This window comes from Amblyraja radiata, chromosome 35 (genome assembly GCF_010909765.2).
Source record: "Amblyraja radiata isolate CabotCenter1 chromosome 35, sAmbRad1.1.pri, whole genome shotgun sequence".
NCBI classification, from domain to species: Eukaryota; Metazoa; Chordata; class Chondrichthyes; order Rajiformes; family Rajidae; genus Amblyraja; species Amblyraja radiata.
The window spans coordinates 4506896-4532330 of NC_045990.1; the positions used below are offsets into that span (position 1 = coordinate 4506896).

The window sequence follows — 25435 nt, forward strand, 5'->3', positions numbered from 1 at the left end:
GTGGGGGGGAATTGATAGCCAATGTGTTAGGCCGAGATGCTTTGGGCTTTAGAGATACAGCGCGGAAACAGGTCCTTCGGCTCACCGAGTCCGCACCGACCAGCGATCCCCACACACTAACATAACACTAACATAACACTATCCTACACACACTAGGGATCATTTACAATTTACAGAAGCCAATTAACCTACAAACTTGCACGTCTTCGGAGTGTGGGAGGAAACTGGAGCACCCGGAGAAAACCCACACAGGTCACGGGGAGAACGTACAAACTCCGTACAGACAGCACCCGTAGTCAGGGTGGAACCCGGGTCTCTGTACGGAGTTTGTACGTTCTCCCCTTGACCACCCGGGTTTCCTCCCACTCTCCAAAGACGTACAGGTTTGTAGGTTAATTGGCTTGGGTATAAGTGTAAATTGTTCCTAGTGTGTGTGTGTGGTAGTGTTAATGTGCGGGGATCGCTGGTCGGCGTGGGCTCGGTGGGCCTGTTTCCGCGCTGTATCTCTAAAGTAAAACCTAAAACCTGGCTCTCTGGCGCTATGAGGCAGCAGCTCCACCTGCTGCAGCGCGGTGCCTCTCTTGGTCTTCTGTATGTTTCTCCCTCCATCTCTGAGCATGCTACTTTCCACCTGTCCCTGCGTTGCATATGTGGCTTTGTGTCAGTATTTTGTTTGGGTTGGGTATCCTGTGTTAACCCCTGGTTCGACATGGGTGCTATGTGGGTGGAAGGTGTGGGAGAGCATGTTGTTAGTTGAAGCCTCTAGTAGATAGCCGTGCTATGAAAAACAAATCTACCGCCTTGGAAGCAAAGATCTTATAGCTATAGGATCTTTGCTTGGAAGCGTTGAATTAGCCTATTTGCACCAAACAGCATTTAATTCCATACACCTTGAAATAACCTTTCAGGGCAAGGTGATACAATCAAAGCAAATATTACAATGGATGTCGAATGATCAAGTACATCAGAACAGATAGATAGTTTAAAACTTGCTACCTTGTAGCTGATAGCCAATAGACAATAGACAATAGACAATAGGTGCAGGAGTAGGCCATTTGGCCCTTCGAGCCAGCACCGCCAGTCATTGTGATCATGGCTGATCATCCCCAATCAGTACCCCGTTCCTGCCTTCTCCCCATATCCCCTGACTCCACTATTTTTAAGAGCCCTATCTAGTTCTCTCTTGAAAGCATCCAGAGAACCTGCCTCCACCGGAGAATTCCACAGACTCACCACTCTCTGTGAGAAAAAGTGTTTCCTCGTCTCCGTTCTAAATGGCCTACTCCTTATTCTTAAACTGTGTGTGGCCCCTGGTTCTGGACTCCCCCAACATCGGGAACATGTTTCCTGCCTCTAGCGTGTCCAAGCCCTTAACAATCTTATATGTTTCAATGAGATACCCTCTCATCCTTCTGAACTCCAGAGTGTACAAGCCCAGCTGCTCCATTCTCTCAGCATAAGCCATGCTATGAAGAACCGCGCTTGAAACAGCAAAAATGTCAGCCTAGTTGCAGCAAACACAGCATTCGATTCCATACGTCGTGAGATACCTTTTCAGTGGAAGATGTTCCAATCTAACCACCCCATGCTCATTGCAGCCTTCACTAACTCCTGCAGCCCTGATCACTGTGATAGAAACATAGAAACATAGAAATTAGGTGCAGGAGTAGGCCATTCGGCCCTTCGAGCCTGCACCGCCATTCAATATGATCATGGCTGATCATCCAACTCAGTATCCCGTACCTGCCTTCTCTCCATACCCTCTGATCCCCTTAGCCACAAGGGCCACATCTAACTCCCTCTTAAATATAGCCAATGAACTGGCCTCGACTACCCTCTGTGGCAGAGAGTTCCAGAGATTCACCACTCTCTGTGTGAAAAAAGTTCTTCTCATCTCGGTTTTAAAGGATTTCCCCCTTATCCTTAAGCTGTGACCCCTTGTCCTGGACTTCCCCAACATCGGGAGCAATCTTCCTGCATCTAGCCTGTCCAACCCCTTAAGAATTTTGTAAGTTTCTATAAGATCCCCTCTCAATCTCCTAAATTCTAGAGAGTATAAACCAAGTCTATCCAGTCTTTCTTCATAAGACAGTCCTGACATCCCAGGAATCAGTCTGGTGAACCTTCTCTGCACTCCCTCTATGGCAATAATGTCCTTCCTCAGATTTGGAGACCAAAACTGTACGCAATACTCCAGGTGTGGTCTCACCAAGACCCTGTACAACTGCAGTAGAACCTCCCTGCTCCTATACTCAAATCCTTTTGCTATGAAAGCTAACATACCATTCGCTTTCTTCACTGCCTGCCTGATCTGAATGTTAGACCAGGCAATGTTTTTTTTTTTCTCATTAAATCACAGGGGAACAATGATGCACCTTCAATAGATGACGTGCATGGTTCTGAGCCTGGAGACATTTCTATCTGCTGCTTTATGCAGTGATTAAATATAGTAACAGGCAGGCAGGCAGGCGCAGTGTGTGTACGAGCTGCAAGTCCAGAATGGAGATTATTTTCCAGAGTGGTGTGTGGGCTGAGGCGATGCGGTTGTCTCCAGCTCTGAGCTCTTGTATTTAACGTGTAGTTAGACATTAACAATCTTCCCTTCCCTTATTCACACGTATAAATGAAAGGCAGCCTCCACGAATGATGTGAGCTGGGCTTTTAATAACATAACCTGTGCAATATGTTGCAGCTGAGCGATTTCCCTTACAATTCCCTGTGTTTTCGGGGGGGGGGGGGGGGGTTTGCAGCACAGCGGGAGGCCATTCGGCCCATCGCGTCCAGCCTGGCCAAGGAGCGTTTTAGATTTTTATATGCGCCATTTGTTAAGATGTTGCCAAGCTGAAAAAGAACACGGGGAAGATTTACGGGGATGTTGCCAGGACTGGAGGGTGTGAGCTATAGGGAGAGGGTGTGTAGGCTGGGACTCTACTCCTTGGAGCACAGGAGGATGAGGGATGATCTTCTAGAGGTGTGTAAAATCATGAGAGGAATACATCGGGTAGATGCACAGAGTCTCTTGCCCAGAGTGTAGCGGGCAGCAGGTCTCTCTCTGTGTACACTGCTGCTGCTTCCTCCTCCCCTGTGTTTGCTCCACCACTAATGGTCTGGTTCATTCAATGACTACAAGCCTCCTGAGAGTGTGCAGCAAGCAAGCTGTGCCAACTCACTCCCATTGAGCACTGCCCCAGTGGAGTGAATGTCACACTCTGCCGCAGCTCCTGCTGTTGAATGCACCCCGCGGGCATGTCAACCCTCAGGTGAAGGTTGCATTTCACTGTTAACCGGCCTCATTGATGGACGTACTCAGACAGCAACCACCACCACGATTCATCACGGTGGCGCAGAGGTAGAGTTGCTGCCTCACAGCGCCAGATTCCCGGGTTCCATCCTGACCGGGGGTGCTGCCTGTACGTAGTTTGTACGTTCTCCCCGTGACCTGCGTGGGTTTTCTCCAGGATCTCCGGTCTTCTTCTTCCGTGTCCAACTTCCATGTCTCAAATGTTGACCTCGCTGTCATCGTCCGTCCTGAAAAGGACGCAAGCTTCTGGCGACAATCAGTGGGAGCCATCACTTGTTGCAATAGATGGTATGGGGATATGGGGAGAAGGCAGGAACGGGGTACTGATTGGGGATGATCAGCCATGATCACATTGAATGGCGGTGCTGGCTCGAAGGGCCGAATGGCCTACTCCTATTGTCTATTGTCTATTATGACGGTGGTAGCAGAATTAGCTCAGGATACTTCCAGTCTCCCAGCCCCACCACATGGACGCTTCTGCTATGGGGCCCGGGATCTCCAGTTACCTCCCGCACTCCCAAGACGTACAGGTTTGTAGGTTAATTGGCTTGGTATAAATGTGAATTGTCCCTAGTGTGTGTAGGACAGTGTAAGCGTGCAGGGATCGCTGGTCAGTGCGGACTCGGTGGGCCAAAGCCCCTTTTTCCACGATGGGACGACAGATGGCACAATGGGCTAAGTGTTCGGCTGGCAACCGGAAGGTAGCCGGTTCGAATCCCGCTTGGAGTGCATACTGTCGTTGTGTCCTTGGGCAAGACACTTCACCCACCTTTGCCTGTGTGTGTCCTTGGGCAAGACACCTCACCCACCTTTGCCTGTGTGTGTGGATGTAATTATGTGAAGCACTTTGGGGTCAATGCAAGTTGACTAAAAATGTGCTATATAAATAAAGAAATTGAATTTAATTTAACTAAACAAACTGAACTAAAGCTCCAGAACAAAAGGATGAACCTTTAGACACTTCGACAGGCGCGTGGATAGGACAGGTTTGGAGGGATCTGGCCAAAAGCTGGCGAGTGGGACTAGCTTGGATGGGTTTAGCTAATAATGAGAATACTATATTGTCACGGGCACCTCGGTAGGTGCAGTGGAATTATTTGTTTTTGCAGACAAAGTGAATGAAAGAGTCGCCACAAAGGCGGGATCAAAATTACAAAGCATACTCATGCCTTCATGACCCCATTAGTGCCTGGCGCCCCCTCTACTGATTCCCTCTTTGTTCTCAGCAACCCCCCCCCCATAAGCTGGTTCCTCTTTGCTCTCAGCGGCCCCTTTCATCGTGGGTTCCGCCTTAGTTCTCAGCGGCTCACACCAGGTCCCCCTTAATGCTCGCCCCCCCCCCCAACCACGTTTGTGTCGATTGGTTTTGGGGAACGGGCGCTGATATTTTATTGGGAATTTCCTGCATACTCAACGAGTGGCCTGTGCGTAAACCTGGTGCAAATGCTGATGAATGGGAATGGGAATGATTCCCTGAATCATTGATTTAATCATCTCGTTAGAGCCTCCTAATTATGCGCATTGTTCATCGTGTTGATATAATGGTTTCTCGACCTGATTATGTATGAGCGGAGGAAACGTTTCCTTCAGGGAACAACTTAATTATTTCACAAACTGATTACCTGAGAACAAGGTGCCAGATCGCGGAAGATGCATGGGTGCAGCCCAGTGCCGATAATGTCAATGCCAAATGCATCTGGGTAAAGCTAAAAAAAAATTTTTTTTTTTCCTTTAATCCTTTATTCAAATCATCCTTTATGGACAAAGGTTTCACACAATGGAAAAATTATGGAATCAAAAATATAGGACATCTTTATGGGAATTTTTTTTTTAATTTTATTTTTATTAGAAGTACAATAAGTTACAGTAATACACACCACATATATCTTATTACATTTGTGGTACCCCTTCATTTTTTGAGCTTTAAGAAAGATAGAAATAAAAAGAAGTAAGGAAAGTGAGAAAGAGTCGTGATAGTGCAGGAAAGTGTTGGGTAAAGAGAGCCCATTAGAAAGAGAGTTAGAGAAGAAAGTTAAGAAATAATAATAACACATTTTATTTATGGGCGCCTTTCAAGAGTCTCAAGGACACCTTACAAAAATTTAGCAGGTAGAGGAAAAACATGTAAGGGGAATGAAATAAATAGTAGAGACATGACTAGTACACAAAGTAAAGACAGAATTCAATTCAAAACACAATATGAGGCAATTAATGCACAGATGAAAAGGGAGGGGGACGTGGGGCTAAGGATAGGCAGAGGTGAAGAGATGGGTCTTGAGGCCTAGAAAATAAAGAAGGAAAGAGAAACAATCGCTCTATTATAAAAAACTCCGCTAAAAGCTAAAAACTTACAAGGACTGTAAACCAAAGGCTTTATGTGTAGGAAGGAACTGCAGATCCTGGTTTCAACTGAAGAGAGACTTGGAACATAAAATAGGTATATATCTTTCAATCTCCTTTTTCCTTTTCTTCTTTTCTTTTTCTTTTCTTTTTTCATCTCTTTCTCCTTCTACTTCTTCTTTCTTCTTCCCACTTTTGGACTATCTGTCTATCTCACGCACCACTTGTGTCAACCTCATCTTTCCTACTCTTTTCTTCCTTATTCCTGTTTTGCTATTAAATTAAAAAATAAGAAGTTGTATATGAAATGTAATATGTCAGCAAGTATTAGGTACTGAGGTACCACAGTGTTGTACTTACTTCTAACAAGTATTTTAAATAAATAAATAAATAAACTGAAGAGAGACGCAAAAAGCTGGAGCAGCTCAGCGAGTCAGGCAGCATCTCTGGAGAGAAGGAATGGGTGACGTTTCAGGTCGAGACCCTTCCTCAGCTTTTTGTGTCTATCTTCGGTTTAACCAGCATCTGCAGTTCCGTTCCTGCGCACGTTCGCTCGTGTGTCAGGTGATGTAGCTCGCTGTTGGCGATACAAGTTGGTCCTGCACAAGTGATAGGTGGATACAGGTAAGGTGATGGGTGGAAAGAACATATAGAACAGATGGAACATGATGCCAAGTTAAACTGATCGCCTCTGCCTGACCAGGACCCATATTCCTCTATTCTCTGCGCTTCCATGTGCCTATCTAAAAGCCTAGAGGTTATAGCCTCAGAATTAAAGGACGTTCCTTGAGGAAGGAGATGAGGAGAAAATTCTTCAGTCAGAGGGTGGTGAATCTGTGGAATTCTTTGCCAGAGAAGGCTGTGGAGGCAAAGTAAGTGGATAGATTAGAGATGGATAGATTCTTGATTAGTACGGGTGTCAGAGGTTATGGGGAGAAGGCAGGAGAATGGGGTTAGGAGGGAGAGATAGATCAGCCATGATTGAATGGCGGAGTCGACTTGATGGGCCAAATGGCCTAATTCTACTCCTATTCCTTATGACCTCAAACACCACTATTGTACCTGCCTCCACCACCATCACCCCTGACAATTGCCAGAGAGCAATTAACCTACAAACCTGTACTTCTTTGGAGCGTGTGGGGAAACCGGAGCACCGGGAGAAAAAACTAGACGGCCACAGGGAGAACGTATAAACTGCGCACACAGGCAGCTCTCGAGGTCAGGATGGAATCAGGCATCTGGCGCTGTGAGGCAGCACAACACCAGCTGACGCTTCTAAGGCCGCCTGGGTCAAGACAAGATGGAGAGACCAGTGGAAGTCAGCGGAACCATCAAGGCTACACCAGTACATCAATGACCCCTGGCCAGGACCTGCCCCGAAAGCAGTGGACAACCCTCAACCGCTTGAGGACGGGCGTCGGACGCTATGGAGCTAGCGATGAAGGGGCGGGGCCTCGTGGACAGCCAGCGCCTCCTGCGAGTGTGTGGGGACCCAACACAGACAGTGGAGCTCATGGTCACCCCTAACACCGGTTGGCCACCCAATGGTGAACGAGGTCTGATTGACCTGGACGATGACACGTTGGCCTGGCTCGCCTCAACGGAGCTGAGACACACGACAGAAGAATAAGAAGGCATCAGCTCTACCGCTGCTTCACCGCGCTGCCCTCGTCTGAGATCCTGGAGATTTTCTCGGCGGATTCACGACGTTTTCCTGGTTTATTGCTCCCTGTTTTGGGGACCATGTGCCATCCATCCATCCTCTCCTGGCAATGCCAGCTGGGAAGATGCCACACGTCTGTACACTGCTACAGTCTCCCTCCCCACAGCTGCCTGGAGAACAAACCACCTTGCTGTACAATGGCCATGCCAGGCAGCCTGGCCAGGGTGGAACTGTGTCCCTGCATCTAATCCCCGTTTGTCTAGGAAGGAACTGCAGATGCTGGTTTAAACCGAAGATAGACACAAAAAGCTGGAGTAACTCAGCGGGACAGGCAGCAATGTTTTTGATTTATATTTCTTTAAAATAGGTGTCCTAAGAAGGACTCAGTTCAGTTGAGTTTATTGCCACGTGTACCGAGGTACATTGAAAAGCTTTTGTTGCGTGCTAACCAGGTAAGACAATACATGATTACAATCGACCCATTTACGGTGTACAGATACATGATCGGGGAATAACGTTTAGTGCAAGGTAAAGCCAGCAGACGCCGATCAAGGATAGTCCGAGGGTCACCAATGAGGTAGATGGTAGTTCGACAACTACCAAGCTCCGCCAGTCTCCACCGCCCACGTTGCACCAAGGTGTGTGGATCGTGGATCGCAGATCGGCCTCTACAGACATCTACAGACGCACAAGTAGACGACCCTATGGAGAGGAGAGGACAGTCATACTCGTTTCAAGGGACCGCCGATGATGAGTCTGGTTGTGGAAGGATGGTTCAGTTGCCTGATAACGGCTGCTGGGTGAGTTGGCTAATTGTATTCTTTTGTTTCTTCCGTGCAGAGTGACGATGCTTTGGGAAGCACCTGGAACTGGTTGTACTTCATCCCTCTCATCATCATCGGCTCCTTCTTCATGCTCAACCTTGTTCTCGGGGTGTTGTCCGGGTAAGTGCCCCCCCCTGTCTTCCACCTCCACTGTCAACGTCAAGCCCATTGTTAACGTGTGGTAGAGTTGCTGCCTCACACCGCCGAAGACCCGGGTTCGATCCCGACTACGGGTGCTGTCTGTACGGAGTTTGTACGTTCGCCCCGTGACCCTCGTGGGTTTACTCCGAGATCTTCGATTTCCTCCCACACTCCAAGGACATACAGGTTTGTAGGTGAATTGGCTTGGGGTATAAATGTAACAATTGTCCCTCATGTGTAGGATAATGTTAGTGTGCGGGGATCCATTTTCCTTTTGACCGTGTGGGTTTTCTCCGGGTGATCCTATTTCCTGCCACATTCCAAAGACTTGCGGGTTTGTAGGTTAATTGGCCCTTTGTAAGATTGTGCATGGAATGGATGTGAAAGTTGGATAACAGAACTAATGCAAATGGGTTGCTGTAGACTCGATGGTCCTGTTTCCATGCTGTATCTCCAAACTAAACCAAAGGAGATATGGGAAGGCCAGGCAGAACAAAGGGAAGAGAGGCACAAGGAACTGCAGATGCTCGAATCTTGAGCAAAACACAGAGTGCTGGAGTAATTCAGCAGGTCAGGCAGCACCTGGGAAGGAAATGTATAGGTGACATCTCATTTTGTGTCCCTTCTTCAGACTTGGATACTGAAGAAGGCTCCTGACCCAAAATGACACCTATCTATTCCTTTCACAGATGCTGCCTGACATTACTCCAGCATTTTGTGTTTAGAATTTTTCAATCAAATAAGTCGGAAAACCCTGACCCTCCAGAGTTTAAGTTTCTTTATGCCATAAAAGGACGACAGATGGCACAATGGGCTAAGTGTTCGGCTGGCGACCGGAAGGTAGCCGGTTCGAATCCCGCTTGGAGTGCATACTGTCGTTATGTCCTTGGGCAAGACACTTCACCCACCTTTGCCTGTGTGTGGATGTGTGTGAGTGATTGGTGGTGGTCGGAGAGGCCGTAGGCGCAGATTGGCAGCCACGCTTCCGTCAGTCTGCCCCAGGGCAGCTGTGGCTACAGAAGTAGCTTACCACCACCGAGTGTGACTGAGGAGTGAATGAATAATGCGATGTAAAGCGCCTTGAGTATTAGAAAGGCGCTATATAAATCCCATCCATTATTATTATTATAAAAGTACTGACAGGAGAGAGTCATTACTTGTTGCCAGTCTCAATATCCGGGCAGGATTTTCACTGATGATGGGTTCCAGGGCTTTTTCCTTCATGGGATATCCTTCCCAGTAGCAGCAGCTCAATCCTTTCCCACCGCTGGCGCTCCCAAACAATACCTGAGCGAAGGAGCGTGGCCCTTGCTGAAAGTCCCTTATCGCTGAACTAACGGTAAAATCTCTCTTGCAGGGAGTTTGCTAAAGAGAGAGAGAGGGTGGAGAATAGGCGAGCATTCCTTAAACTGAGAAGACAACAACAGATTGAGAGGGAACTGAACGGATACTTGGAGTGGATTTGTAAAGCAGGTAAGTGTGGGATTCGGCCTTTAGAGGCAGGTTGGGCTAGGCCTTACCTCCTGTTCTCTGGCTTCCTAAGAAGTCACTGATGGCTTGCTTTCACTATAGTTCTGTGGGCTCTGAGCTAAATGACAATGGGCTGGAGGAACTCAAAGGGGGGAAATCAAAGAGCTAGAGGAAATCTTAAACGGGTGATGGGGAAAGTCAAAGGGTTAAAAAGTGCAGGACGAACTCAAAGGGTAAAAACAAAGTGCTGGAGGATCTGAAATGAATTAAAGCTGTTTAATCCCAATGAAGACAGTCTCAAAGGTTACGGGGAGAAGACAGGGGAATGGGGTTGAGAGGGAAAGTTAGATCAGCAATTATCTAATGACGGAGCACACTAGCTGGGCTAAATGTAGACAGAAAAGTGGTGGAGTAACTCAGCGAGTCAGGCTGCATCTCTGTAGAAAAGGAATAGGTGACATTTCAGGTCGAGACCTGTCATCAGATGGGCTGAATGGCCTAATTCTGCTTACGGTCTAATGATAACAATTAACTCTCTAAAGATATCAAAGAACTAATGGCAATTCTCCATGTCAAAAATTCCCAGCCATCTGATGTATTCAAGAGAGATGTGTAGGAAGGAACTGCAGATGCTGTTTAAACCAAAGATAGACACAAAAAGCTGGAGTAACTCAGCAGGACAGGCAGCATCTCTGAAGAGAAGGAATGGGTGATGTTTCAGGTTGAGACGCTTCTTCAAACTGATTCAAGAGAGAGTTACAGTAGATGAAGCTCTTAGAGCTAAAGGAATCAAGACATATGGGGAAAAGGCAGGAACAGGGTACTGATTGGGGATGATCAGCCATGATCATATTGAATGGCGGTGCTGGCTCGAAGGGCCGAATGGCCTAAGCCTGCACCTATTGTCTATGTTTCTATCAAGTTAAGCCTCAAAGTTTTATGAATGTGTAAAACTGTTCTAGGATGTATTCTGCACATAGGAGTTATTACTGGTCCCTTCATCATATTCTCATTTTCTTCCTGTTATTTGACTATTCATTGCATGCAGAGGAGGTAATATTGGCGGAGGAGGAGACAGACACTGAGGAAAAATCACCCTTTGATGGTAAGGCTAATCTAAAGAAAATGTACCTATTCAGTCTTGGTCATGAGTTGTAAATGCACCATGTGATGTGAGGTGGACAAAAGTGCTGGAGAAACTCAGCGGGTGAGGCAGCATCTGTGGAGAGAAGGAAATAGGTGACGTCTGAAGAAGGGTCTCAACCCAAAACGTCGCCTATTCCTTCTCTCCATAGATGCTGCCTCACCCGCTGAGTTACTCCAGCACTTTTGTGTCTACCTTCGATTTTAACCAGCATGTCTGCTCTTTCTTAAACATGTGATGAGAGGTGTTCCCTTGCACCCGAATCTCAGATCCACTGCCCCTTTTCCGCGGTTACGTCCGCGCCCAGGTGCTACTGGAAAGGGTAGACACAAAATGCTGGAGTAACTCAGCGGGTGAGGCAGCATCTCAGGAGAGAAGGAACGGGCGACGTTTTGGGTCGAGACCCGAAACGTCACCTATTCCTTCTCTCCATAGATGCTGCCTCACCCGCTGAGTTACTCCAGCATTTTGTGTCTACCTTCGATTTTAACCAGCATCTGCAGTTCTTTCTTACACATGGTACTATAGAGGGACTACACGCTGACCACAGGCGCCCTGGGGGATTTCCGGGACCGCTGGGCACCGCGGGGGTTGGAATGCACCCTTAATAAGGATGGGGATTTAGTTGTTTAATAGTATATTCGATATTGAATAATATTTGTCTGACTTGTGTTATGGTGGTGGTTTTTTGATTTTAGTTATTTTGTATTGTACATGTTATGGTAAATAATTGAATTAATTATTTTTGATAAGGTTAAAAAAAACCTTAGATCCACTGGGGGGGTATCGAACCATTGGACAAGTGGATTCCCCATGTCCCACCCATGTCCCACCTGACCCCAGCCCTTGCTCAATCCCCCCTCACCTGGATCCATTTTGTGGAACATAGACACAAAATGCTGGAGAAACTCAGCGGGTGAGGCAGCATCTCTGGAGAGAAGGAACGGGCGATGCTTCGGGTCGAGACCCTTCTTCAGACTGTGGAACATAATATATGTATTGTCTTTCCGCTGACTGGTTAGCGCGCAACAAAAGCTTTTCGCTGTACCTCAGTACCCATGATGATAAGCTAAAAACTGAACTGAAACATAGAAAATAGGTGCCATTCGGCCCTTCCAACCAGCACCGCCATTCAATATGATCATGGCTGATCATCCAGAATCAGTACCCTGTTTCTGCTTTCTCCCCATATCCCTTGATTCCGTTAGCCCTAAGAGCTATATCTAACTCTCTCTTGAATACATCCAGAGAATTGACCTCCACTGCCTTCTGTGGCAGAGAATTCCACAAATTCACAACTCTCTGAGTGAAAAGGTTGGACCTCATCTCAGTCCTAAATGACCTTTCCCTTATTCTTAAAATGTGACCCTTGGTTCTGAACTCTCCCAACATGGGGAACATTTTTCCTGCATCTAGCTTGTCCAATCCCATAGGAATTTTATATGTTTGGCCCATATCCCTCCAAACCTGTCCTATCCACGTACCTGTTCTAATGTCTTTTCTGTAATATATTTTCAATCTGTCTCAATAGTTTTTAAATGTTTCTGTCAGCAAGATGTAAAGATAGTTCGAAGGTCTTTGCAGCTGCCGATTGTTATCAAAAGGTATCCATGGTGATGCCTAGAGTGAAAGGCCTGAGGCCTACTTGCTGCCCAGAGCCTGCTGTGCATTGTGGGATACCTCTAGGGTACCGAGGGCCATTTTAACCAGGTCTCCACACCTGGGAAAGGTAAGTTTAGAAAGGTGGGCAACTCTGACCAGTAAGTACACGAAGTGCTGGAGTAACTCAGCGGGTCAGGCTGCATCTCCGAACAACATGGATAGGTCTTGGACATGAATGAACAGGAGACCTCATTGAAACATAGCAAATAGTGAAAGGCCTGGATAGAGTGGATGTGGAGAGGATGCTTCCACTAGTGGGAGAATCTAGGACCACAGGCCACAGCCTCAGAATAGGACGTTACTTTAGGAAGGAGATGGGGAGGAATTTCTTTATCCAAAAGGTGGTGAATCTGTGGACTTCATTGCCACAGATGGCTGTTGAGGCCAAGTCATTGGATATTATTAAGGCAGAGATTGATAGATTCTTGATTAGGAAGGGCGTCTAAGGTCATAGGGAGAAGGCAGAAGAATGGGTTTGAGAGGAAAAGATAGATCAGCCATGATTGTATGGCAGAGTAGACTTGATGGGCTGTAAGGCCTAATCCTGCCCCCATCACTTATGAACTTATAGGTGACGTTCGGATCAGGACCCTTCTTGAGACTGATTGTGGCAGGGGTGGGGTTTGGAGGTGAGAGAAGCTTTGGAGAGAGGAGAGGCAGGACAAAGCGTGTCAGGTAATAAGTGGACATATAGTCACGGGGGGTTGATAGGTAAAGGCCAGAGATTAAATGAAGGCGTGAGTTAGAATTGAAGAGTTGCAAATTGTAAAGCCAGATGAAGGAATGGAGGGGGAAGGGGCGAAATATGTGTGAGTCCAGTTAAAGCACAGGGAAGGGGAGGGAAGAAGAGGAGGGTGTTGGGGAGATAGCAGAGTGGGGGGGGGGGGGGGCTACTGAGCAGTACATCTTAGGAGCGGGAGAGGTCTCAAGTCAAGCCAGACTCATGGAGGTAGTGCACTGCGCTGCATAATTAGCTCGCGATTGAGAAGACATTATTTAATTCATGAAGTTCTATGGGAATCCTTACATCAAGTGCCCAGGATGGACCAGGACCAACATGGGGCTCATTCCTACCGAAAGCGGACTGTCGGGGTTATCGGAAGAATTAAGCACCTCTGAGCTGCCTCAGTCCTTTTCTCTTTGTCTCCCTGTGTGTCGCAGCTATGAGAAGAGGAACAATAAAAAAGAATAAATCTGACCTGCTGAATCCTGAAGAGGGTGAGGATCACCTGGCGGACATCTCCTCCGTGGGTGAGTGTTTGTCACCATTGCTGCCTCGCTGGGTGGGATGGATGAGATGGGGTGGGAGAGCAGGGTCGAACGTTCCCAATTGCAAGGATGCATTATGGAGGTCAGGAAGCAAGTCCAGAGAGGCTGCATTACCAACTCCAAGAAGGCTTAGTTCCCCTCTACATTGGGGACCTGGGGTGGAGGGTACTGCATCGAGGTGTTCCCTGCAACCTGTTTCTCTCGCGGTTCACAGACTCGCCAGCCGCCTGCCACTGTTGCGGGCTGGAAGAGTCTGTGTACCACGTGTACATGGAGTGCGTGAGGCTGCAGCCACTGTTTGAATATCTAAAGGGGCTGCTCCTTGCCTTCTGGCTGCATTTTTCACCCACCATCCTCATCTTTGGACACCCTGTGCGTAGGGGAGAGGGTAGGGCTGAAGATGTCCTGGTTGGGTTGCTCCTGGGCCTGGCCAAGCTGGCCATCCGTGAGTCAAGGCACCAGACGTTGGAGGGCTCTACCCGAGCCGGCTGCCTGCCCCTTTTCCGGGGATACGTCCGTGCCCGGGTGCGGATGGAAAGGGAATACGCCCTGTCTACGGGCACCCTGAGGGAGTTCCGGGACCGCTGGGCACCGAGGGGGGTTGAATGTATCCTTGACAAGGATTGCAATATAATTGTTTAGCAGTTGCTTAGCATATTTGTTCGTCTTGTATTATGGTGGTGTTTTGTTTTATTGTAGTGTCAATACTATTTTAATATTTGAATAAATATTTTTGATTAAAAAAAAAGAAAGAAAAAAAAAGAAAAAAAAAGAAGGCTTAGTTTTTAATTTAGTTTAGAGATACAGCGTGGAAACAAGCCCTTTCATTATTATCAAGGGGTTGCAGACCCGTTTTAAACATACTTGACTTGAAACATTAACAGTAACGCCCCTGTCCCACTTAGGAAACCTGAACGGAAACCTCTGGAGACTTTGCGCCCCACCCAAGGTTTCCGTGCGGTTGCCGGAGGTTGCAGGTGGTTGCCGGAGGTTGCAGGTAGTGGAAGCAGGTAGGGAGACTGACAAAAACCTCCGGGAACCGTTCAGGTTTCCTAAGTGGGACAGGGTCATTATACTCTTTTCAAACATGTTGCATTGGACCTGTGACCTGCAGCATTGAGCATTGAGGATCCACTAATTGTCGTTCTCTTTCTTGCCCAGGGTCTCCGTTCACAAGAGCAAGTATTAAAAGTGCCAAATTGGACGGTTCTTCATTTTTCCGCAAGAAAGAACGACGCTTTCGATTCGTCGTCCGACGAGTTGTGAAAACTCAGGGCTTTTATTGGACTGTGCTCAGTTTGGTCGCTCTCAACACCTTGTGTGTTGCAATTGTGCATTACAAGCAGCCCGACTGGCTCTCTGACTTCCTATGTGAGTATCGTAGTGACGTTCATCGTGTGTTGGGAAGGTGAATGAGTGAATGAATGAGTGAGTGAATGAATGAATGAATGAGTGAATGAATGAGTGAATGAATGAATGAGTGAATGAATGAGTGAATGAATGAATGAGTGAGTGAGTGAATGAGTGAATGAATGAAAGTGAATGAGTGAATGAATGAATGAATGAATGAATGAATGAATGAATGAATGAATGGATGAATGGATGAAAATGAATGAATGAATGAATGAATGAGTGAATGAATGGATGGATGAGTGAATGAATGAGTGAATGAGTGAGTGAATGAATGAGTGAATAAGTGAATGAGTGATTGAATGAATGAATGAGTGAATGAATGAGTGAATTAGTGAATGAATGAGTGAATTAGTGAATGAATGAGTGAATGAATGAATGAGTGAGTGAATGAGTGAATGAATGAAAGTGAATGAATGAAAGTGAATGAATGAGTGAATGAATGAGTGAATGAATGAGTGAATGAGTGAGTGAATGAGTGAGTGAATGAATGAGTGAATGAATGAATGAGTGTGAATGAATGCGTGAATGATGATGATGCAGTGATGAATGAATGGTGAACGTGATGATGTGTGAATGAAGTGATGGTGACTGTGAGAATGCTGCGTGAATGGTGGTGAAGATGTGAATGAATGAGTGAGTGAATGAATGAATGAGTGAATGAATACTTTGCTTGCACACCCAGGTATGCAAATAGTCGCCATATAAAGGGTGCTTACAAATTTACAAAGTACCCCACGCCGGGTCCTCCTTTATTCCTTCCCTCGTTAGCGGCGTTCTCACTTCCACGTGGTCTGTCCTCATCCATTGGTCGGCGACAATTCGGCCGCTGCGCCGACCTCTCACTATCACCGCCGGGTCTTCTCCGGACGCCTCCGTGGCGCGACGACCCGGGCTCCAGCCGCGGCTCCGCAGACCCAGGGGCCGATGGAACTTTGCAAATATAAATCTGAAACCTGATAGAAGTGTATACTGTAGTCATAGAGGCCTAGGAGGTTTGACATGTCCCCAACAACCCTCACCAACCTCTACAGATGCGCTGTAGAAAGCATTTTATCGGGATGCATCACAGTACGGGTTGGGAACAGCTCCATCCAAGACCGCAAGAAATTGCAGAGACTTGTGGACACAGCCCAGACCATCATCCCTGTCATTCCCTCTGATAGGAGGGAAATGAGAGCGTGGCCAGGATACCGTGGGTCTTTGATACTAAAGCTGCAAGCAGCAGCATAGACAATGAGGAGCAACGAGCTGGAGTCTTTGGGCTTTCAGGGGGCTTTGGTCAGATGATACTGTCTGCCTTGTTAAGACATCTTATACACCCTCTATGTATCACTCCGATGGAGAGAATGTCAGTACCTGTGAAGGACACAAAAGCTTGGACTAACGGCCTAAAGTCATGAGTTCAAGTCTCACCAAGACTTTGATTTTTGACAATTAAATGTCAGGCATTCAGAAGGAAGTCTCAGTGTCAGCAAACCTAATGTTTGCAAATTGTGGAGCAGCATAACATTAGCATTAGTGACAAATCAGCGTTTGAAATATTAATGGGACTAAAATACGATAAATCTGATAAGCAACATCCCAAGGTCGAGGTGAGTATGGAGAGACTAAATGCAGTTTTCGTTCAGTTTAGACACAAAATGCTGGAGTAACTCAGAGGGTCAGCGAGCACCTCCAAAGTAATAGTTTTGGTGACGTTTCGGGTCGAAACCCTTCTTCAGACCACTGAACTATTGTTTAGTTCAGTTTAGTTTGGAACCAGGCCCTTCAGCCCATCGAATCCATGCTGACCATCGATCACCCATTCCCATTAGTTCTCTGCTATTCCATTTTCCCATCCATTCCCTTCACACTAGGGGCAATTTACAGAGGGCCATTTAAACTACAAACCCACACGTCTTTGGGATGTGGGAGGAAACCGGAGCACCCGGAGGAAACCCAAATGGTCACAGGGAGAACGTGCAAACTCTGTATACAGATGGCACCCATAGTCAGGATCGAACCCGGGTCTCTGGCACTGTAAGGTAACAACTCCACCGCTGTGCCAACGTGCCATCCATCATCCCTAAAATTCCAGAGCTTCCAGAATGGTTCCCACAGATTAGAAGGGTGTAAGTGTAACTGCACTGCTTAAGATGGGAAGGCAAGAAAAAGATGGAGAACTGTGGAGCGGTTAACTTGACATCAGTAAAAGAGAAAATTCTAAAATCCACTTGTAAGGAAATCAGTTTAGTTTATTGTCACATGTACCGAGATATGGCAATAGCAATGTACCGATGTTCGGTGGAAAGCATTTGTTGCGTGCTATCCAGTCAGCAGAAAGACAATACATGATTACAATCGACCCATATACAGTGTTAATGGCAAGAGGGCACTTGTAAGATTAGAATAGGGTTGGGCAGAGCCAGGGTGAAAGGGAAACCATGGTCTGAAGAAGGGTCTCGATCCGAAACATCACCCATTCCTTCTCTCCAGAGATGCTGCCTGTCCCGCTGAGTTACTCCAGACCGCGAGCAGATTGGGCGTTAGTTATCACGCTGCTGCTTGTGGGAGCTTCCTGGCGACAGCATTCTCAGCATCACAACATGTGTCTGTGACGTTCTACAGACCATTCTGGGCGGCACGTTGGCGCAGTGGCACGGCTGCTGCCTCACAGCGCCAGAGACCCCGGTTCGATCCTGACTACGGTTGCTATCTACGTTCTCCCTGTGACCTGCGTGGGTTTTCCGTTTTCCTCCCACATTCCAAAGGCGTGCAGGTTAATTGGCTCCTTCAGAAATTGCAAATTCTCCCGAAATGTAGGATAGTCCCAGTATACGGGGATCGCTGGACTCGGTAGACCGAAGGGCCTGTTTCCGCGCTGTAATCTCTAACGCCTAAATGATTCAAAAGGTTTTTTCTTGTTAAAACTGGCCCCCATTTTGTGCACATTGTCATTTGTATGTTGGGGAGTGCGTACAGTTTATCAAATCTGAATGCCTCATCAAGAGAGATATTCATCGCTTATTATGTAAAAGACCTGGCTTTGTAGAAGACGTGTTAAATGATATTTCCTCTGAAATTATGCAGCCTTTGCAATCTCATTCCTCTGCCTCCTTTTGTAATGGAAAGTGCTAATGGAAAGTGTATGTCTGCATTAGTATTGGAGCATGTTCCATTCTCAACCCTTTCTCTCTGTTTCAGACTATGCAGAATTCATATTCCTCGGACTCTTTATGTTAGAAATGTTTATAAAAATGTACGGGCTGGGCACGCGACCCTACTTTCATTCTTCTTTCAACTGCTTTGATTGTGCGGTAAGTCGTCAAGTCAGTTTTATTTCTATAGCACATTTAAAAACAACTCTCGTTGACCAAAGTGCTTTACATCAGTGCAGGTACTAACGTGCCACATACAGTGCTACATAGATCTAACAATACATACATAAATACATACATACAGCCCTCCCTCAGAGGACCTCAAGAAACGCTTGTGAGTACAAATAGGTTTTAAGTCTAGACTTAAAGGAGTCGATGGAGGGGGCGTTCTGTTGAGAAGAGGGATGCTGTTCCACAGTCTAGGTGCTGCAACCGCCCCTGAGCTTAAGCCTGGACCGCGGGATAGTCAGTAACCCACTCTCCTGCCTACGTCTACTCCCCCTTGACCTTTGACACCCGTACCAATCAAAAACCTCTCCATATCCGCTTGAAAAATGCCCAATGATGTGGCCTCCACAGATGAATTCCACAGATTCACCGCCCTCTGGTTAAAGAATTTCTTCTTCATCTCCATTCTGAAGGCATGGGTGCTGCTGCCTGCCAGCGCCAGAGACCCTTGTTCAATCCTGACTATGGGTGCTGTCTGTGTGGAGTTTGCGCGTTCTTTGTGTGACTGCACGGATTTTTCCGGGCGCTCTGGTTTCCTCCCATGTCCCAGCGATGTGCGGATTTGTAGGTTAATTAGCTTCTGCAAATCCCCCTTCCCCCCCCCCCCCAATCTGTCTTGAGTGGATGAGAAAGTGGAATAACATGGGACTAGTATGATGGATGGTCAGCGTGGACTCGGTGGGCCGAAGGGCCTGTTTCCACACTTGTATCTCTAAACTAAACTAAACTAAACTAAGAGTATGGAAGTCGCTCCTCAAAATAATCCTGATATAATGGTCAACTTATTCCCCTGAGATAATGTCTCCTTCCTTCACAATCTTCGGCCAAAGCCAACAGCCTCTTGGCATCGACTCTTCAATCCCTCTCTGAATTATGAGCTGCTACTCGCTCCCAAATGTCCATTTTGATTTGCGTATGTGGGGCCTCTTACATAGAAACATAGAAAATAGGTGCAGGAGTAGGCCATTCGGCCCTTCGAGCCTGCACCGCCATTCGATATGATCATGACTGATCATCCAACTCAGTATCCTGTACCTGCCTTCTCTCCATACCCCCTGATCCCTTTAGCCACAAGGGCCACATCTAACTCCCTCTTAAATATAGCCAATGAACTGGCCTCAACTACCTTCTGTGGCAGAGAGTTCCACAGATTCACCACTCTCTTCCACTCTGTTGACTGGTGATTGTCCCTGTGTTTTCCTGCAGGTTATTATAGGCAGTATTTTTGAAGTGTTCTGGGCTGCAGTGAAGCCGGGCACCTCGTTTGGCATCAGCGTTTTACGGGCCCTGAGGTTACTCCGTATCTTCAAAGTCACAAAGTAAGTTTGGAGACACAAGGAACTGCAGATGCTGCTTTACCGAAAGAACACACAAAGTGCTGGAGTAACTCAGTGGGTCAGGCAGCATCTCTGGAGGGCATGAAGAAGGGCCTCGACCATGTTCTCCAGAGATGATGCATGACTCACTGAGTTAAGGGCCTGTCCCACGTGGCCGTCACTTGCGCCTTATTTACACGTCATATGTAAAACAGGTCGACACGTCGTGATGCACGACGTCGCGCGCAAATCTCGCATCATCGCGCGTCTGGTGCGTATGACGTCACTAGAATACCCTGTGGCGCGCGGCAGGACGTTGACACACGGTGATGTAACCATGCCTCACCACGCGATACACGTGAGACGTCGGGACGCCAGCGTGCAACGCCAATGCATCAGCGTGTGTACCCAATGCGTCAGCGTGCGTACGCGATGCGTCACGCAGGTGGCGCGCGAGGATTTCGTTCCTGTACTAAATCCTGGAGAGCCGGGTGACACAGCGCGCCACCGCGTACGATTCCACGCCTCACCATGCGCAACGCATGCGCACCCCACGCGTCACGACGCGTTGCCCTAATTTACATATAACGCATAAATGAGGCGCAAATAACGGCCAAGTGGGACAGCCCCTTAACTCCAGCACTTAGGTGTTCAAATTGTAGACCTGATTGTGCAAAGAATGTTGATTCACTGGTAACTGTGACTGGGGTCAAATTATCTCAGATAGGCTAGAGCATAAGTTGAATAGTCTTCCTCCAGCCCAGCCACGTGACTGATGGAGATTTCTGTTCCTTCCACAGGTATTGGGCGTCTCTACGTAACTTGGTGGTCTCCCTCCTGAGCTCCATGAAGTCAATCATCAGCTTGTTGTTCCTCCTGTTCCTCTTCATTGTGGTCTTTGCCCTTTTAGGAATGCAACTCTTTGGTGGCCAGTAAGTAGGAGTTGTCACTGGTTTCACCTACACTAAGTGTGGATGCAGCATTTCATTGCGCAAGTAAGGAATGGGTTTTTGCATGGGAATGTGGCACGTTAGAACAGGATCCCTCGGAAGCTAATGCCATGTCTTTGGTGTCTGCTAGATCCTTGGCTTGGATATGCAGAGATATGTGTGATGTGGGTTGAGGGCAGTGGCACAGCAGGAGAGTTGCTGCCCTACAGCTGCCTTAGTGCCTTTCCAGGGGGCGGAAATCCTGGGGGGGACGGGGGGGACACACGTTCCCCACCCCCTTTCTTTGAGAGGTGGGGGACAATCCCCCCCATGTTTTGTAATCCGGACTTTATCAGACGCTTTCTAAGGGCTGAATCGGCCCGTTCGCGGGGCCTTTCAGCGCCCGGCGCGGCTTAAAATCAAACTGCTGCGTCGAGGCGATCGAGGCTCCCGATGTCGAAGCCCCCGCCGGCCAATGAAAGCCCCCGCGAACGGGCCGATTCAAGCCCCACGATTCGCGGTGGACGAAGCTGCCGTTGCTGGAGTTCGGAGTCGGTCACCAACCAGGTCAGCTCCCGATGTTACCGTCCACAGGGCCCATGGGCGAAGCCTCGTGTGTGTGCGCACGCGCGCGCGCAGCCACCAAGAAATTGTGTCCCCCGCATGTTTTGATAGCGATTTCTGTGCCTGACAGCGCCAGAGACCATGGTTCAATCCCGACTACGGGTGCTGTCTGTACGGAGTTAGTACGATCTCCCCGTGACCACGTGGGTTTGCTCCAGTTTCCTCCCACACTCCTAAGACGTATAGGTTTGTAGGTTAATTGGCTTTGGTAAAAATCATAATTTGTCCTTAGTGTGTGTTAGGATAGTGCTAGTGTACGGGGGGATCGCTGGTCGTCGTGGGCTCGGTGGGCCGAAGGGCCTGTTTCCGCGCTGTATCTCTAAACTAAACTAAACTAATCCACGTTCCCCAGAGATGCTGCCTGACCCACTGGGTCACTCCAGCACTTTGTGTGTCTTTTTTTTAAAAGCCGTTTTGATCTTCTCTTCTTAAATATTACAGGTTCAATTTTGAGTCTGGCACGCCCTCCACCAACTTTGATACTTTCCCTGCTGCTATAATGACGGTGTTTCAGGTGAGTGCAGAATAAACGCTCAGCTGCTCCCTGGTCAGGAGTGTAAATCTCTCACCACCAGTGGGTCAGTGATTGAGATCCACTAACAGCCCATAGGTATGGAATAGAATGGAATACCTTATTGTGTCTGAAGAAGGGTTTCGGCCTATTTCCTTCGCTCCATAGATGCTGCCTCACCTGCTGAGTTTCTCCAGCATTTTTGTCTACCTTATTGTCACATGTGTCTAGGCACAGTGAAATTCTTCGGTAGACACAAAATGCTGGAGTAACTCAGCGGGTCAGGCAGCATGGGGTGGACAAAGATCTCTGGAGAGAAGGAACGGGTGACGTTTCGGGTCGAGACCCTTCCTCAGACTCGGGTCCGAAGAAGGGTCTCGACCTGAAACGTCACCCAGTCCTTCTCTCCGGAGATGCTGCCTGACCCGCTGAGTTACTCCAGCATTTTGCGTCTACCTTCGATTTTAACCAGCACCTGCAGTTCTTTCTTTCACAGTGAAATTATTTGCTGCCATTCCCAATGTATACAAATAGCGGCCAGCGATGGCGTTGAGAAAGTTACTCCCCCTTTTGTCAAGTCAAGTCAAGTCACTTTTATTTCTATAGCACATTTAAAAAACAACTCTCGTTGGCCAAAATGCTTTACATTGGTGGAGGAACTAACATTATACAACAGTAGTTCATAGATTAAATACATACATCACTACATACATATAGCCCTCACTCAGAGGACTATATGTTTGTTCTCCCCCCCACGTTGGGTCCCAATTGTCCATTGTTCTACCCCCTCCCCAATCGCCCTGCCACCTCCCTCACTGAGGTCCGTCCCACCCCCCCCCCCCTCCCCACCACGTCGGGCTCTCAATTGTTCTCCCTCCCTCCACACCTCCCTCACAATGGTATGGCTAAGTGCAGCTGACTTCTCTTTAGTGTTGAGGGGAGCGACTGGGCCAGGAGCGGGGAGGGAGGGAGGGGTGGAGATACGTGGCAGAGGCTGGGAGGGAGGTGATGGGTGCATGCAACTGTGGGCTGTAGATCATGGAGTCTGATAGCCCAAGAGGGGGGAGTGGAACCAGAGAAGGGAGGAATGCTGGACATAAGGGAAGTGGTGGACAGAGGACAAGGGATGGGGTATCGGGTGGATAAAGCCTGTGGGTGCTGGGCAGATGGAACTGTGAGGGAGGGGAGAGAGACAGGCGACTGATTTTGGATGAACAGCCGTGATCATATTGAATGGCGGTGCTGGCTCGAAGGGCCGAATGGCCCACTCCTGCACCTGTTTTCTATGTTTCTAAATCTGTTTCTTTTATAAACCAAAAAATAGATTTATTTAAGTATTTACAATACTATTTACCCCACGCAAATATTAAAAACAGAACCCACCAACCCCAATGCAAGTCCCCATCTGTATTAAAGATACATTCCACCCCCCGCGGTGCCCAGCGGTCCCGGAAATCCCCCAGGGCGCCCGCGGACAGCGCCCAATCCCTCTCTAACACCACCCGGGCGCGGACGTAACCCCGGATAAGGGGCAGGTAGACGGCTCGGGCAGAGCCCTCTTCCGCCTTGGCAATCGAGGTACCATCCATTCTCGATTGTCACGGATAAAAAAAAAATGTTGTTGATTTAAACTCTTAATATCCATGTTATTTCTAAAGAGCCTTTGATGTCAGCAAGCCTTGAAGCACTTCACACAACAAATTAGTGCTGTGCAGGCAATTAATATGGTCAATTAAACCATATTTAATTGAGAAGACTCAGTTCCTCCAGCCTTTGGCCTATTAAGATGCAATCACTGAATAACAGCTCAGTTTAGACTCTGCAAAATAATACAAGTCTTTGCTGCTTTGGAGATCCCCAATCCTAACCCTGGCCTCAGAACAACTAGTCCTTAGAACATAACATTAGTACAGAGCAGAGTGTACAGATTAAACTTCTATTAAAATGTTGTCTTTGTCATGGGTGATGGATTCTAGCCTGTGGGCTGGACACTGATTGGGGAAGGCTTTGAGAATACTATGCTTGTGTGTGTGTGCGTGTCTCTCTCTGTCTCTCTCTCTCTGTCTCTCTCTCTCTCTCTCTCTCTCTCTCTCTCTCTCTGTCTCTCTCTCTGTCTCTCTCTCTGTCTCTCTCTCTGTCTCTCTCTCTCTCTGTCTCTGTCTCTGTCTCTCTCTCTCTCTCTGTCTCTGTCTCTGTCTCCTTCTGTCTCTCTCTCTCTGTCTCTCTCTCTCTCTGTATCTCCCTCTGTCTCAGTTGGGCCGAAGGGCCTGTTTCCATGTAACACAAGGGGTGAAGGTGGCTGTTCTTTGCTCCTAGATCCTGACTGAATGGGGAAGGCTTTGAGAATACTATGCTTGTGTGTGTGTGTGTGTGCGTCTCTCTCTCTGTCTCTCTCTCTGTCTCTCTCTCTGTCTCTCTCTCTGTCTCTCTCTCTGTCTCTCTCGCTGTCTCTCTCTCTGTCTCTGTCTCTGTCTCTCTCTGTCTCTGTCTCTCTCTCTCTGTCTCTCTCTCTGTCTCTCTCTCTGTCTCTCTCTCTCTCTCCATATCTCCCTCTGTCTCAGTTGGGCCGAAGGGCCTGTTTCCATGTAACACAAGGGGTGAAGGTGGCTGTTCTTTGCTCCTAGATCCTGACTGGTGAAGATTGGAACGTGGTGATGTACGACGGCATAGAATCCCAGGGCGGTGTCAACAGAGGCATGATCTCCTCCGTCTACTTCATTGTCCTGACCCTATTCGGCAACTGTATCCTTGACATCACAAAGCACAAAGCCTGCCATCAGTGTTGCCTCCCAGAGCCATGTGCCCAGCCAGGTGGTGCTGCCTCCAATGGGAAACTTTACATGCTCGAGATAAGGGCACCTCAACTATTCCCTCCACTCTCAGTTGAATTATTCCCTATCGACCTCAACACCAACTTCTTTCCATCTATTCATGGGATGAGGCCTTCACTGGAAAGTCCCACCAATGACCGCCCACCAGTAATTGTCCTGAACTTAGAACATAGAAGAGTACAGCAGCAGAACAGGCCCTCAATGTCCATGCCAAACATGTTGCCAAGACTAAGCCTTATCTATCTGCGCATAATTCCATTCCCCGAATATCCATGTGCCCATCCAAAAGTCTCTTAAATGCCACCATCATATCTGTTCCAGGCATTCACCACCATCTGCGTATCATAGTTGCTCCACACATCTCCTTTAAACTGTGTCCCTCTCACCCATGCCCTCTGGTATTAGTTTTTGTCCATCCTAGGACTAAGGTTCTGACTGTCAATTCCTCTTTTTTTACACACTTCCCTCAGATCTCCTCCAACCTCCGGCGTTCCAGAGAAAACAATCCAAGTCTGTCCAACCTCTCCCAATAGCTAATGCCCCCACAGCCAGGCAGAGGCCTGAAACGTCACCTATTCCTTCGCTCCATAGATGCTGCCTCACCCACTGGGTTTCCCCAGCATTTTAGTCTA

At 47.8% G+C, this 25435-nt stretch overlaps 1 protein-coding gene across 1 annotated transcript in view; it reads left to right on the forward strand.

The window, feature by feature from the left end:
• Nucleotides 1-25435, forward strand: part of cacna1a (calcium voltage-gated channel subunit alpha1 A) — a 246753-nt gene that overhangs the window by 110117 nt on the left and 111201 nt on the right. The window contains exons 7-16 of the mRNA XM_033012279.1: nt 8145-8248; nt 9627-9742; nt 10788-10844; nt 13707-13796; nt 14976-15185; nt 18411-18523; nt 19799-19911; nt 20709-20840; nt 21903-21975; nt 24597-24714. Of these exons, the coding sequence (XP_032868170.1) occupies nt 8145-8248; nt 9627-9742; nt 10788-10844; nt 13707-13796; nt 14976-15185; nt 18411-18523; nt 19799-19911; nt 20709-20840; nt 21903-21975; nt 24597-24714 (1126 nt within the window). The remainder of the gene's footprint in view (nt 1-8144; nt 8249-9626; nt 9743-10787; nt 10845-13706; nt 13797-14975; nt 15186-18410; nt 18524-19798; nt 19912-20708; nt 20841-21902; nt 21976-24596; nt 24715-25435) is intronic.